Genomic DNA, 15,915 nt, shown 5'->3' on the forward strand with positions numbered 1-15,915 from the left:
ATTTTGGTAACTCCCATTTTCCACATATCTTTGCATTTCCTCCTGTTCTATTGTCAATTGTGAGGTATATAAGTTTTTATAAGAAGTAAGAAAAGACCTTGATAATTTCTTCCTGTTCTCTTACTATCCGTCCCTCTTTATCTTTGACAGCTGCTATTAACATTTTATCTTTTACTTCTTTTGTCAACTTGACTAACCATCTTCCCGGCTTTCCTCCTTCTAAGTACCTTATCTGTTCAGACTGGAATATTACCTTTTTTGCCTTTGCTGCCAATAACTCTTAATACCTTTTTATTGCCTCCTCCCACTCTCTTCAGTTTTTTTTCAAGTCTTGTTTCTATGAAATTAAGTTCTGCTTTCTCCACTTCCCTTCTCAACTCTTCTTCTATTTTTGCTTTTTTCTTCATTTTCACATTTTTTTCTTTTCAAATACCTCACAGTACCGCCTTAAAGGCATCGCAGACAATCCCCTCTGAGGCTGATCCATTATTAATCTCAAAGTATGCCTGTATTTTATCAATTATTTCACTATCTTCTCCCCATACCTCTACCCAAAAGGGGTCTATTCTCGTATTTATCTGCCTTATTTTTTTAGTTATCATTTGTAACATCAATTCATATTTTATATCTTTTATCCATAGCATGATCTCCTTATCTCCCACAACCATATCTATAAAGGATAATGTTTTCTTGGATTTATTATAACATGAATATACCTTAAATTCTGGGTTTCTCTCCCTCCAGTAATCTACACATCCTAATTCTTTCACCATTTCCTTGAGACCTGTTGTTCCACCATTAAAACTCTGTTTCCCTAACCTTAACCTATCCTTTTCTTTACTCATTGATGCATTGATATCACCACCAATCACCATAATATGAATACCTCCTTTATCTTTAGCACACCCACACAATTCCTTAAATACTCCTGGTGAGAAAGGGGGTGGCACATAGATTAAGGTGAACAGCAGTCTTCTTCCATCCCAATTCAATACCAGAAATACATATCTGCCTTCTTTATCTAGTTTTGAATTCAACACCTCTACCTCTAACCCTTTATGTATTAACACTCTTACTCCTCTTGAGTAGCAAGTGTGTGTTGAGTGAAATTGCTTCACGATCCATTTTCTCTGTAAGATCTGAGTTTTTCCAACCGTTAAATGTGTCTCCAATAAACAGATGATACCTGGTAAGTGTTTGTCTATTATTTTATAGACCACCGTCCGTATCACCCTATCTGCCAACCCCCTCACATTCCATATTAATACTCTCATTCAAGTAGTAGGAGAGAGAGAAAGAGAAAGAAAAAAAGAGAGAACCCCCAACTCCCTTCTGCCATCCCACCCCCCCCTTTGAAATTGTCAAAACCATTTTCCAACAATTCCTCTATCTTGAGCCCCTGACCCGGCCAGCCAGCTTATTCCTTCCTACATATCAACTTCACTACATGTCATTATTTATTTAGAAGGAGAAAATTGGAAACTTCTCATGTTTACTTGATCCCTTATTTTTCCAACCATTCATTTACCACCTCTGCTGAGGTGAAAAAAACATGACTTCTCTTTAATATCACTCTGAGTTGGCCAGAAATAATAGTGGATACCTAATATTTGCTTCTCTTAACCTTTTTTTTTTTTTACTTGTAAAAAATTTAACCTAGCCTGCTACGTTGACCTTGGAAAATCTGGATACAGCATTATTTTATTGCCATCTCTCTCTTTATCCACTCCTCTGGCTGGCCTCAAAATCAAATCTCTGTCTACCGCCGATAACAACCTGACTAGAATTGTTCTTGGGTGAGCACCTGGTGGGGGAGACTTTGAAGGGACCTTGTGTGCCCTCTCTACTTCAAATAAAGTGGAGAGGCATTGTTTGTCAAAAATTTTTAATATTCATTTTTTTTACAAATTCCCGACAATAATTACCTTCCATTTTTCTGGAATCCCAACTTTTCTTATATTTGGTCGTCTCTTTCTATCTTTTAGGTTCCACACTTTAGCGCACATTTCCTGACACATCCTTGTTAGCTTACCCCCCTTTTTCTTTGTCTCGCCCATTTTTTGTTCCATCCCTTTAGCTTTTTCTTCCACCTCAGTCAGCCTTTCTCTAATTTTTTAAAATCCTGTCTTAATATTACAGTATCCTGTCTTACCTCTCCTATGTGACTTTGTACCTCCCTTATTGCTTCATTTGTTTTTCCTACGTCCTCCAGTATTCTATTTAACATTACTTTTGTCCCTTCTTCTTCCTGATTATCTTCTTCTATCTCATCCTCAGAGTATTCCACTATTTTCTTTTTTTCCCCCATCTCTTATTGGCTCGCCTTTCCACCTTTTAATCCCTGGGGATCTAAAAAAAAATTCCATTGAGCTTCCACCCACCACTCCATCTCCCTTCTCCTTTTGATGAGTAGATGTCCAACCTCCTGACATAAGGTTGGGTGCCGAGTCATCTTTCCCTGCATTCTTTTTGCCCCCCATTACTCTGCTCTCCACAACCAGTTGTTATTAAAAAGTTGATTTTATGGCACCAAAGTCTAGTATTAGATATTAGAGCGTGGAATAAAAATGTAGTTGTTAAGAATTAGAACACAGCAGTTCCAAGGTTAGTAGATGACTGAGGCACTTAAATAAGTATTTGATATTATATTATAGCCAAGTAATAACAGATGGATGTTTGGACATAAGAGTCTGATATTATATATTAGGTATTAACCCCTTAAGGACCCAGCCAATTTTCACTGTAGGACCCGGCCATTCTTTGCACATCTGACCACTGTCACCTTAAACATTAATAACTCTGGGATGCTTTTACCTTTCATTCTGATTCCGAGACAGTTTTTTCGTGACATATTCTACTTTATGTTAGTGGTAAAATTTTGTCGATACTTGCATCATTTCTTGGTGAAAAATTCCAAATTTTTTTTTACTTTGAAGCTCTCTCCTTATAAGTAGAGATGAGGGAACTTTTAAAAAATTTGATTTGGCCGATTCGCCGAATTTTCCGACAAAGTTAGTTTTGATCCGAATTTCGTCGCAGAAAATCTATATTAAAAAAGGCTATTTCTAGCCTACATACAGTCTCTATAGGGGTATAGAACACTTTGCTGTGTTCTAAAATGCATATGGAGTGTGCTGGGGTAGTGAAATAATACTGTTATTCAGAATAACATGCAGATTACCGGCATTGCTTTTAGAATCACTGCCGCACAGCAGCACAATGACAGAGCCTGGTGGTGGCATCAGTGTCAGGAGACCATTATAGTGACTGAATAACATTAGTCTGGAGGTGTTGGCAGCATGAGGAGACCATTTAGTGGCTGAATGACACAGCATGGACATGTTGTCAGCATGAGGAGACCATATAGTAGCTGAATGACACAGTGTGGAGGTGTTGGCAGCATGAGGACACCATATAGTGGCTGAATGACACAGCTTGAATGAGGCTGAAGCATGAGGATACCATATAGTGGCTGAATGACACAGAATGTAGGTGTTGGCAGCATGAGGACACCATATAGTGGCTGAATGACACAGCTTGGATGAGGCTGAAGCATGAGGACACCATATAGTGGCTGAATGACACAGCATGGACATGTTGTCAGCATGAGGAAACCATATAGTGGCTGAATGACACAGCGTGGAGGTGTTGGCAGCATGAGGACATCATATAGTGGCTGAATGACACAGCATAGACATGTTGTCAGCATGAGGAGACCATATAGTGGCTGATTAGCACAGCGTGGAGGTGTTGGCAGCATGAGGAAACCATATAGAGGCTGAATGACACGGCTTGGATGAGGCTGAAGCATGAGGACACCATTTAGTGGCTGAATGACACAGAATGGAGGTGTTGGCAGCATGAGGACACCATATAGTGGCTGAATGACACAGCATGGACGTGTTGTCAGCATGAGGAGACTATATAGTGGCTGAATGGCACAGCGTGGAGGTGTTGGCAGCATGAGGAGACCATATAGTGGATGAATGGCACAGCCCAGAGTTGCCAGCAGCATGAGTAGGCACTGGACCTTCACAATCCCTAAGATTAAAAGATGAATTAAGAAATTTAAACCAAAGATTTTAGATAGAGGGTGCTACCTATGAGAAAATTTGAAATTACCAGTCCCAGGCCCCACAGCGCCATCAGTAACCCATATATTCCCTGAATGACACAGCCTGGAGTTGGCTGATGCACAAGTTCACACCAGGGCTTCACAATCCACCCCAAAAAACACCACAATTTTAGAAATTTTTGAAAAATATTTTGGATAGCGGGTGCTACCTATGAGAAAATGTGAAATTACCAGACCCAGGCCCCACAGCGGCATCAGTAATCCATATATTGCCTGAATGACACAGCCTGGAGTTGGCTGATGCACAAGTTCACACCAGGGCTTCACAATCCACCCCACAAAAAAAACATAATTTTAGAATTTTTTTAAAAAAGATTTTGGATAGTGGGTGCTACCCATGAGAAAATTTGAAATTCCCAGACCCAAGCCCAGCAGCGCCATCATTTTTTGATTTGAAATTTAAAACAACCTTTGCGTGTCCCGGACCCCAGCGTGTGGGTACGAAGGACCAAATCCAACAAGCCCCCACAGGGCTCATGGGGCCGTGAGATTTAGGCAAAACGTCTCCATTGCTCTGACCGGCCATTGTTTCCAAGACTTCTCGCCAAGGCAAACCATGTGAAGAACAGCGTGACACCGCCGTGACCTGCACACAAGGGCCATTTCTTTCCTAGCAGCCTCCCAGTCTGACTGGGAGAGCAAGGTAAGTGAGAGTTTGCATCCTGTTCACACTGGTGTGGTGCTGTGCGGTGTCTGTTGCTGCCGTGGCGCCGTGTCTGTGGGGGGGGATGCGACCCATAGACTGGTTTGAGTGGAATTGGGGCCGCTCTGCCAGTGGGTCATTCCCCCCCGTGGGCACTGGTGTCGCGGCGGTGGTGGTCGCCGCCCAGTGCTACGCCATTTTATGCTAGGGACGTTAGGGACCCACTCTAAATAGGTGGCCTTGACGTGGCGAGTGGGCATGGTACTTTTTCTGATATTATGCTGAGAAGCAATTAGATCATCATACAAGATTGTAGATGTGCAACCATGTCTGTTTCTTCTACCTGACTGCACACATGGTTTGCTGAAGGGCCACACTGTCGCAGGACCAATGGGCTGACAGAGTGTAGCAGTAAGCAGCATTGAGTACACACCAGGGCTTCAGAATCCCAAAGTAAAAACAAGGATTTTTAAAATAATTTTAAGAATATTTAAGACAGCGGGTGCTACCTATATGTTGCATGAATGACACACCCTGGAGTTGGCTGATGCATGAGTACACACTAGGGCTTCACAATCCCTCCAAAAAAACACAACTATTGTAGAAATTTAAGAAGACTTATGGATGCTACCTATGAGAAAATTTGAAATTCCCAGACCCAGGCCCAGCAGCGCCATCAGTAAACCATATATTGCCTGAATGACACAGGCTAGACTTGGCTGATGCATGAGTACGCACCAAAGCTTCACAATCCCTAATACAAAAGACAAAAAATTTTTACGAAAAATTTTAACGAAAATTTAGGACAGCGAGTGCTCTCTATATATTGCCAGAATGACGCAGCCTGGAGTTGGCTGCAGAATGAGGAGACCATTGAAATGTGTTATTTTTTTATTTGAAATTTAAATCAAAATTTGTGTCCCGGACCCCGCCGTGTGGGTACAAAGGACCTAATCTCACAAGCACCAAGATCAGATCACCAAAGGAGTTTTTTCGCCAAAAAGTATTAAGCAGAGTTAATCCCTCTCCGTATTTTTTTTATTTTATTTTCATTAAAAAATCACACGCAACAAGCGTTCCGTTGTGTAACGGTTAGCATTCTGCAAAATTCAATTTTATTACTGATAAAATTATCAGTAAATTTAAAAATAACACTACCCAAGAGTGTTTAATTACCCCATACATTGCACCAGGAACAGTCAGGAGTAGACCTCAGCAGTACCCAAGAGGCTTTAATAACCCCTTACATTGCACAATCAATTGCGAGATCGAGCAATAACAGGTGTGTTATGGCCTCAGATGTCTGGGCCGCACTAGCGCTCCACTGAACGGATTAGCGTGTCTCTATCTTTCACCGACAGGTGCAGGTAACCCACTACCTCTCTGAAAGGTAAGCTGCCTCGAAGCAGGTGGTCTCCCCCGGGCACGTTTGTCTCCTGAATTTCCACTATTGCCACACCACGCTGACTGCCAACCATGCTACCGCCTTGCTGACTCAAGGGCAACCTGCAACTCTCTTCTCCTGATGATGATTAAGCCCCTTGTACACCTGGCTCCCATTGGCGATAGGGATCATTTTTGCCAGGAAAGAAGAATCACAACTAAGTGCGGGTCATAAGCTAGGGTTCATTAAAACCCTGCCCCTTGTACACACCGCATGTCTCTACTAACAATTGGATGGTTTAGTGAGGTCCTCGGATCGGCCCCCTGCGGGGTAGGAGAAGGCCCTGGCAGAGCGCCGAGAATTTAACGATCATTGTTGAAATTTGCATTAAGCATGTATTTAGCTACCGCTAAACTTCAAAAAATTATAGGCCCAAGACCTGAGGCACCAGGGAGGCAAGTAGATCCTGAAAGACACAGAATGATTCTGGAGCAGTCATTCGCAGTACCCAAGAGGGTTTCATAACCCCTTACATTTAAAGATCAATGTTGACATTTGCATTAAGTATGTATTTAGCTACTGCTAAACTTCAAAAAATTATAGGCCCAAGGCCTGAGGCACCAGGGAGGCAAGTAGTTCCTGAAAGACACAGAATGATTCTGGAGCAGTCATTCACAGTACCCAAGAGGGTTTCATAACCCCTTACATTTAAAGATCAATGTTGACATTTGCATTAAGCATGTATTTAGCTACTGCTAAACTTCAAAAAATTATAGGCCCAAGGCCAGAAGCATCAGTTTCCCCCATATTAGGAGCATAATTGTCCCCCAGATTAGGAGCATAGCTGTCCCCCAGATTAGGAGCATAGTTGTCCCCCAGATAAAGCAGCATAGATGTCCCCCAGATTAGGCAGCATAGATGTCCCCCAGATTAGGAGCATATTTGTCCCCCAGATTAGGCAGCATAGTTGTCCCCCAGATTAGGAACATAGCTGTCCCCTAGATTAGGAGCATCGTTGTCCCCCAGATTAGGCAGCATCAATGTACCACAGATTAGGAGCATAGTTGTCCCCCAGATTTGGAGCATAGTTGTCCCCCAGATTAGGCAGCATAGATGTCCCCCAGATTAGGCAGCATAGTTGTCCCCCAGTCAGCGCGGGCCGGTCAGAGCCAATAAAAGGGCCGTAAATGGCAAGCGGGCCATACAATGCCCAGGTCTGCCCAAGAGGGTTTCATAACCAACCATAATTGAGAAATTTTTGTTGTAGAAGCATGGTCAATCTACTCCGAGCCATCTGGCATTGGTGGCTGTAAATCCTGGCTGATCCATCCCTGATTCATCTTGACAAACGTCAGTGTCTCCACATTTTTAGTGGACAGACGAGTTCGCCTTGGGGTGACTATGGCCCCGGCCGCACTAAACACCCGCTCTGATGGCACACTACTGGCCGTGCAGGACAGCTTTTCCAGGGCAAACTCTGCTAGTTGTGGCCATAAATCAAGTTTGGCTGCCCAAAAGTCCAGCGGATCTTCAATGGTTGTTGGCATGGCCATGTCAAGGTATGTCATCACCTGCTGGTTCAGGTCCTGCTCCATGTCTACCTGCTGCTGATGAGTTGCTTCACTATGCAGGTGAAGAAAGCTATTCATCAGCGACTGTAGACTCAGGCTGCTGCTGATTGAGCTGGTACTGCTCTTCCCACCCCTCCCCTCCCCAGCAGCCATGGTAGTGGAAGGTGAGCGCAGAGGGCCTCCCGAGTCAGACCTGCGAGTGGATGGACCATGTGGCCGATAGGCATCAGCCAACTGACTACGTAGAATCTCTCTGTAGTAGGTCAGTTTGTCCTCCCTCTCAGTGGGTGTAAAAAAGGCCCCCATTTTGGGACGGTAGCGAGGGTATAATAATGTGGAGATCCAGAAGTCCTCCCACTGACGATTTTTGACAATTCGGGGTCACTACACAAGCAACTGAGCATGCATCGTGCCATTTGCGCCAGTGACTCGGAGGGACTACCTGCCTCCATCTCCACTGCATACTGCCACGGTGTGTCTGGGTCCTCTGTCTCAACTTCCTCATAACCCTCCAGCTCCTCTGGCTGCTCCTGCTCCTCCTCTCCTGTCCGAAGACTAGAAACACCGGCCATCTCATCCAACCTACACTGTGCTCCGCTCTGCCCCTCATCATCCTCCTCCTCCAGTTCAGCCCCCACAGGGCTCATGTAGCCTTAAGATATAGGCGCAACATCTCCATTGCCGTGACCAGCCATGGTTTCAATCATTTGTTGTAGGAAATGTAGAAGTGGAATTACGTCGTTCATGGCGTAATCCAGGCGACTCACAAATAATGTGGCTTCCTCAAAGGGCCTCAGCAAACGGCAGGTGTCACGTAGCGGCCACTGGTTCACATTGAAGTTACACAGGGGAGTACTCCTATCTGCTTGGATCATCAAGAAATCGATGATGGCTTTTCTTTGTTCGTATAGTCTGTCCAACATATGGAGGGTGGAATTCCAACGTGTGGCAACGTCACAAATAAGACTATATTGTGGGATACCGTTCTGACGCTGCAGATCAAGGAAGGTGTGCTTGGCGGTGTACGAGTGGCTGAAGTGCATGCACAGTTTCCTTGCCATTTTCAGGATGTTTTGCAAATGGGGTGAAGACTTGAGGAAGTGCTTGCAACCAGATTCAACACTTGTGTCATGCAGGGAGCATGTTTCACACTTCCTTGTCGCAGCGCGGACACAATGTTCTTCCCGTTGTCGGTTACCATGGTTCCCATTTCCAGATTTCGTGGAGTAAGATATACTCGGATTTCTTTACGAATGAACTTTAGCAGTTCCTCCCCTGTGTGACTCCGTTCGCCAAGGAAAACCATGTGAAGAACAGCATGACACCGCCGTGCCCTACACACATGGTACGATGATGGGCCACCGAGATTTGGACATGCAGTGGAGGCCGAGGACACGGTGGAGGATAAGGAGGCGGCGTCGCACACTGTAACAGGACCAACTGCCTGTGAGCGAGAGAGTGGAGGAGGAAGCGGTGTGACCTTTCCAAGTTGCTGTTGTGGCTGTGCAGGAACCACATTTACCCAGTGAGCCGTAAAAGACAAGTATTGTCCCTGCCCGTAGTTACAGCTCCACACGTCGGCGCTGCCGTGCACTTTTGAACACACCGACAGGCTCAAGGACTGGCCCACCTTCTCTTGCACAAACATATGCAGTGCTGATACTGCCTCCTTCGCAAAGAAATGACGGCTTGGGACTCTCCACCTCGGCTCGGCACAAGCCATCAATTCTCTGAAAGGTGCAGAGTCCACCACTTGAAAAGGGAGGGACTGCAACACCAGCAACTTGGAAAGGAGCACATTCAACTTCTGCGCCGTTGGATGAGTGGGCGCATACTGTTGTCTCTTGGACATGGCTTCGCCGATGGATTGTTGGCGGAATGGCTGACTAAAAGCGGGAGAAGCAGGAGCGACAGAAGGTGGGTTTGACACACAGCTCCCTTCGGCTGAGTTGGTGGAGCCTTGGCTGGATGAAGGAGGGAGCGGATGGCCACTGGGTGATGCAGCAGGCTGGACCACTACATCGGAGCCACGGTTCTCCCAGGCCGCTTTATGGTGGCGAAGCATGTGTTGATGCAGGGCTGCGTGCCCACATTGGGACCCTGGCCACGCTTCACCTTCTGCCGACAGATCTTGCATGTGGCTACGTGAACCTCCTCCGGATGCCTTATGAAAAACTTCCACACCGCCGAGTAGCTGATTTTCCCACCCGCAGTCCGCACTAATGGACTGCTACTGGCGCCGTCACCAGGAACCCCTGTTCCACTACCTATCCGGAAAGGTAGGCTGGTGGTCTCCCCCGGGCCCGTTTGGCTCCTGAATTTCCACTACTGCCACCATGCTGACTGCCAACCGTGCTAACGCTTGCTGTCTCAAGGGCAACCTGCAACTCTCTTCTCCTGATGATGATGAAGCCCCTTCTGCACCCGGCTCCCAATTGCGATCGGCTTCATCATCATCAACAGTTGTGTGCACGTCACTGATGTTCTCCTCAGGTTCCCCAACAGTGTCTGCTTCAGGACCCTGAACACTTGCAACACCGCCTCCCACGTCACTCTCCGCATCACTACTTGGCCGCCTAGCGGAGCAAGCGGCACATGTCTCCTCCCCTTCTTGGTTGTCCAGTAGCTGCTGACTGTCCTCTATTGACTGGGGGTGTCAGATGTCACTTGTGATGATGTGGATGAGCGTGTTAACCAATCCACGATGGCAGATGGGTTGCTGGTGGAGACACGACCGCTGGCTGATAAAGGGAGCTCAGGCCTCTCGCTGCGACTCCTCCTGCCACTCGCTCCAAGTCTGCTGCCAACTCTGCTTGAAGTATTTAGGCCTCTGCCACTCCTCTGTGCACATCCTGGAACTCCTCTGCCTGACATACTTAGTGCATTTATGAGGGTATTACAATACGCTACACTTCTCTTTAAACAGTATTTGTCTAGAACAGCAGCAGGTGATTACTTATGGCTGTCCTAACAGTATGTAGGCCCTTGACAGATTAACAGGTACCAGATGGTACAATACTTGGATGTACCTATGCGCTATGCACTGATGAGGGCAGTAATATGCCTAACTATTAGCAGAAAAAACTCTGTGTTTTTGTAAAACACCAGCCGGTGGATACTACGGTTTGGACTTTGACGGTGTGGAGCACCTTGACAGCTTAACAGGTACTAAATGGTACAATACTTGCATGTACCTATGCGGTATGCACTGATGAGGGCAGTAATATGCTTAACTATACGCAGAAAAAGCTATTTAAAAAAAAAAAACAGCCAGTGAATAGTATTGATTGGACTTGCACAGTATGTAGCCAGCCCCTTGACAGATTAACAGGTACAAAATGGTACAAATGCACTACAGTCCACTGAACAATCACGTATTTCTGAACAGCAGCAGGACCCAACAGTGCAGCACCACAAAAAAAAAAAATCCAGGGATTAAACTCTAAATTGCACTCTGTCACCACAATTCTGAGCTGCAGAAGATTTGTGGAGCAAATAAAAATAAACTCAATTGGGCTGAAAAATGAGGAGATAAGATGCTTCAGAAAGTTCAGGCAGCTTGGAGATCTGTATGAGGCAGCTGACAGCTATCTGCCCCTCTCTGCTGCAATGCTCAATAACGTGAATAGGAGGTTTAGCTATCAATGATCCTTCTCAGTGTAACAGCACAGCACTCTGCACTCCTGCCTTTCCCTAATGATGATGTGACTAGCAGTTGCAGTGTAACGCTGTGGTATAAGCTATTCACACACGCAGTCCCGTCCTCTCCATCTGAGTGCATAGATGAAATGAAGAGAGGCAAGATGGGCGCCGATTTTATAGGGCCTGTGACTTCACAGGGGTCAGTGAACACTGATAAGCTGCATCTCACATGGGATTCAGGGTCAGCCCGCCTACCTTCATTCCCAACGCTGTTTCCCGCCCTCCCATAATCCCCTGCCCCATGTACTCACATGTGGATCCGCCATCTTAGGTCTCCAATAGCCTGGAACGCTGTAAAATGGAGTTTAATGAAGTGATTTGCGCAATCAAATCTCAGCGATATTCGCATTCGTTGCGAATCGAATTTTTCATGAAATTCGTAACCAATTCGAGTTCGTCAACTTCGATTCACTCATCTCTATTCATATTTCTCCAGAAATTCGTATTTCTCCAGGTAACAAATGTATAGTTAGTTGCTGTAAATAAGATGCTAGCTGCGAGCCTGGAATAGATTCATGTATACCCCGAAATTTAACGTTATTTCTGCAGTTACGGTCCTCAAAGTCAACCATCTTGGCACGCAGGGTAACCACTTCATCATCAAGAGCATTATGAGAATTAACCTATTCGTTATGAGATGCAGCAAAGGAAGCCATTTTAACTTCAACATGTGTCATCTTTTTCTCTAATGTATGCACCAAAGATTGCAGGGGATGTACAAGTCTGGAGAAGTCAGATTGTAGAGATATCCGTAGAAGCAGGAGCATATCTTTCAAAGTGGTGTCTGACACCATTCTATCAAATGTCTGGTTATCTGCAAAAATATCAGTTTCTTCACTGGGAAGAGTATTAGACAAATCATTATTAGGCTGCCGAGGGTCCGTTTCATGTAAATGTGGCTTCTGTTTCAACAGGCAGGTCTGCGGGTAGTCAGGAGTAGAGGTTAAGCCAGCCACATTTCCTGTAGAGGGCTGAAGAGAAGTAGCTGGTGTGTCACCCTCACTATCCGCCATGTTAGGCAAGGACTAACCTCCAGCAGCTGGCGAGATCGGAGTGCTCCAGTGCAGTGGAACATTGAAATACAGAGACTGCTTGCAACGTGGATCACATTTAGTCTGGGCTCCTGTAGAGCTGTGCTGCGGCATTCTCTGATCACGATCCCGCATATGCTGTTTGCAGGCAGCAGTAGCCTGTGGAGTGCGTGCACGCCGCCATTTTAAGAAGGCTTGAGGGCCGCGGGTCCAGCAGGGAAAAATTGCTGTAATGGCTTGTATCCCCCGCATTTGGCATTTCGCTTCCTGCCCATGGTCGCCATGAAAGTAACTGTTGCACACAGTGTGTCTTTGAAGTCGCAGGCAGGAAATAAGACTGCTAATAAGCGGTGTTAGAGCAGGAGCTTGTCTCTCAAGCGGCCATACTGCATGGCAGCCAAATCATGCCCCCCCTAGTTTTGATTATTTCGATTTTGAATGAGAACTTTTATTTTGATAATTTTGACTATTTCAATTTGCATTTTCTTTTTGATGATTTTGATTAGCATTTTCATAATTTTGATGTTTCAAATGTTTAATTTATAGTATTGATGATTTTGAGTTTATTGATTTAAATTTATATTTATATTTTGATTATTTTAATTTCATTTCGATAATTTTGATTTTATTTGTTTTAATTTTGATGATTTTTCTTTTCATTTTAATCATTTCGATTATGATTTCGATTATTCTATTTTCATTTTAATGATTTTGATTTGAATGCTTTTTATTATGATTTATATTTTTAATATTGTTCATTTTTTTTTTTTTTTTTTTATTTTGATTGATATTTTGAGGATTTAGATTTTAATGATTTTGAAGATTTTTCATGATTTCTATTTTAAGGATTTTTATTAAAATGTTCGTGATTTTAAAACACACAATTTTAAAAATGCCACAAAAGCTGAATCAAAAACCACATGGATAGCCCGATGGCGGATCCACCGATAGCCCATGTCTGGGGAGATTGGTCGGTGATGATGGCTTTTCCAATGCCTGAATTTTTTATTCAGAATACAGTACATGCCAAACCAAAGTGTGTATGTTTATGTAATGATCTGCAGAGATACCTATTAGCTGCATGATTGTTCAGCTGACAGTTATCTAAAATATATGATCAACTTTATTCTCTGAAAAATGCGTAGAGCTGGCGGACGGGATCTCGCTGATCGTACCATAAGAAAAAGACATTATTCAATTTGTTGGAGCTGGATCTGACATAAAAAAAATAAAAGTTAGCCTGTTTTTATTGGTTACAATTGCTTCTGAAAAATTGGTCTGCAATTAACCAGTCTAAATGTTTTTACCAAGCTTTTCCCAAACTAGCAGATCATTCTAAATATGACAAATTTCCAATTCATGTAGACTTTTTTGGGGTGTGGGCTTTTTAAGTCGAGGACTACTAGTCAATGTTTATGGCACTGATATCCATGCCCTCTTGAGTTGATCTATAAATACTTCAGCACTTGCTCCTTCTACCTTATTATCCTTGTTTATTATCCAGTTCTCTTGTTCTCCTGACTACCCCTTTACTGACTACAACTTTCCAATCTGGTGTAGGCAGCAATAACGTGTGATGTCACCACCTCTGCCAGGGAAGAGGTCATGCTCTGCTCCAGGTGTAGGCCACAATCTTAGACTGACTTTAGGCTGTGTTCTACATCATCACTGACCAGGAGATCTGGGACAAGTGTTGTTATAATAAAAGATTAAAATGTGGGCCATTTTAATGTCTGCTCAGTCAAGTGGATTGGGGAAACTTGGAGGAAAAAAATCAAAGTTATACAAACATCTCACAAGTACTAGTAACAATAGAGTATAGACTGCTCCTTGACATCAATTCTGACCTTAGCTATTAATGTACTGTCCAGCCACAATAGAATCTTTATATTGGGTCAAGTTATAGGTAAAATCTTTTTCCATATGACAAGAGGGTCATTTACACTCCAGAAGCTATGGAAGTGGGAGGAATTTCAGGCTCTTGGACATGTTCTCCTTATAAAAGACAACTGGACCTCTTGCATACTAGTCACTTCTTGAGTTTTTTTTAGAATTCCTGGAGAGCAGCCTTCTCTGCTTGTAAAGCTGAATCTTTACAAGCTGTCATCTATAGGAACAAATTCACCTTAAAGAAATCCAAGTCAATTTTCAGTGCTTAGGCATGTTTCAATATTCCTTTGTAAAATGTTGCAATTCTCTGCCAATCTACGTGATTGGTGTTGTCTCCTACAGTCTCCTATTAATGACTCATTTCCTTTTTGTTCTTTTATTAGGAAAATATTTTTGAAGCTACAATGGAAAATTTTAGAGAAGTTAATATCCAGATGATCAATGAAATGATTTCCAAGTACTTATGAATTTAGGCAAGGGGACCTATGGTCAAGTTTTCATGGCTCATGGGAAGAAAACAGGTAAGTCCATAATACAAAACTGTCAGCAATATGTATTGTCTGAAAGTGACAATACTTATATTTTCATAAAGAAGTCTTTTTTATTTAAGTTTCAATGCATTTGGAATCGTAACACATTTTCATATGATTAGGGGCATCAGTAACCTGCATATAGATACTGAGCTATCTACACAGCCATTTATTCCCAAAAAATCCTGCTCTTTCTCTAGATCCAAAGAACAGGAATCCCATAACTTCTGTCCTAAACTATCTTAACTGTACTTGGGGAGTAAAGGACATTATAGAAGAGACCATTGAGATTGTTATTGAAGAAGATGATGTTCAGATGAGTTACCATGAGTATGAGGTCATTGTCATTGAAGGAGAAGAGGAGTTTATCTTGCTGGAGAACCATGGGGATTTGGACTGCATCATTTTTTGTGAAACCACAGATGAATCTCTGTCTGGATCCAGTGACCCCACAATGCTCTTTTTGATCGATAGCACTGACCTCGCATTGGGATCTGAAGTAGAGATCATTCAGACCTCAAAAGTTTAAATGGTGACTTAAAAATCGCCCTGGTGGAGCATACAATCTAGAGGCCAGTACACACTCACTAGTAAGTTTATAGCTGCTTCCAAGTGAAAATTGTAAATATGCCCATTGGAATTGAGTTTTTACAAAATTGTGGATGCGAAAAGTGGTGGGAAGGTTTGGACATCTGTAGTGATTACACAAAAAAAAAAACATTTCCTTACCCATTTAAATTTGTTTTCTTCATTTGAACAATGACCATGAGGTGGAAAATTGGAAAGGGTAGCAAAGGTTATCTTCACCATAATTGTCATCACTTTATCAGGTGACGAGCTCCATTGAATACATGTGTGGTGGCTTACTAGAACAAAATGGAAAAGCGCTCCATACCATAAAACCACCAATAGGTAATCCACCAATGTAACTAAGAACTCTTACCATAGGAGGTTGTGTGGACTCATACACAACAATGGTCAGCATGAATGGGCAATAAGCCCGGTCTGCAGCCTCCCGGACCAAACAAA

At 43.5% G+C, this 15,915-nt stretch overlaps 1 protein-coding gene across 3 annotated transcripts in view; it reads left to right on the forward strand.

Moving 5' to 3' along the window:
• LOC130361225 (serine/threonine-protein kinase SBK1-like) overlaps positions 1-15,161 on the forward strand; it is a 613,716-nt gene extending 598,555 nt beyond the window's left edge. For all 3 annotated transcript variants that reach the window (XM_056563972.1, XM_056563971.1, XM_056563968.1), the window contains 2 exons: positions 14,740-14,877; positions 15,087-15,161. In XM_056563972.1, coding sequence (XP_056419947.1) covers positions 14,740-14,753 — 14 coding nt within the window. In that variant the 3' untranslated portion in view covers positions 14,754-14,877; positions 15,087-15,161. The remainder of the gene's footprint in view (positions 1-14,739; positions 14,878-15,086) is intronic.
• Positions 15,162-15,915: the final 754 nt, after the last annotated feature.

Source organism: Hyla sarda, chromosome 3, assembly GCF_029499605.1.
Source record: "Hyla sarda isolate aHylSar1 chromosome 3, aHylSar1.hap1, whole genome shotgun sequence".
Taxonomy (NCBI): Eukaryota; Metazoa; Chordata; class Amphibia; order Anura; family Hylidae; genus Hyla; species Hyla sarda.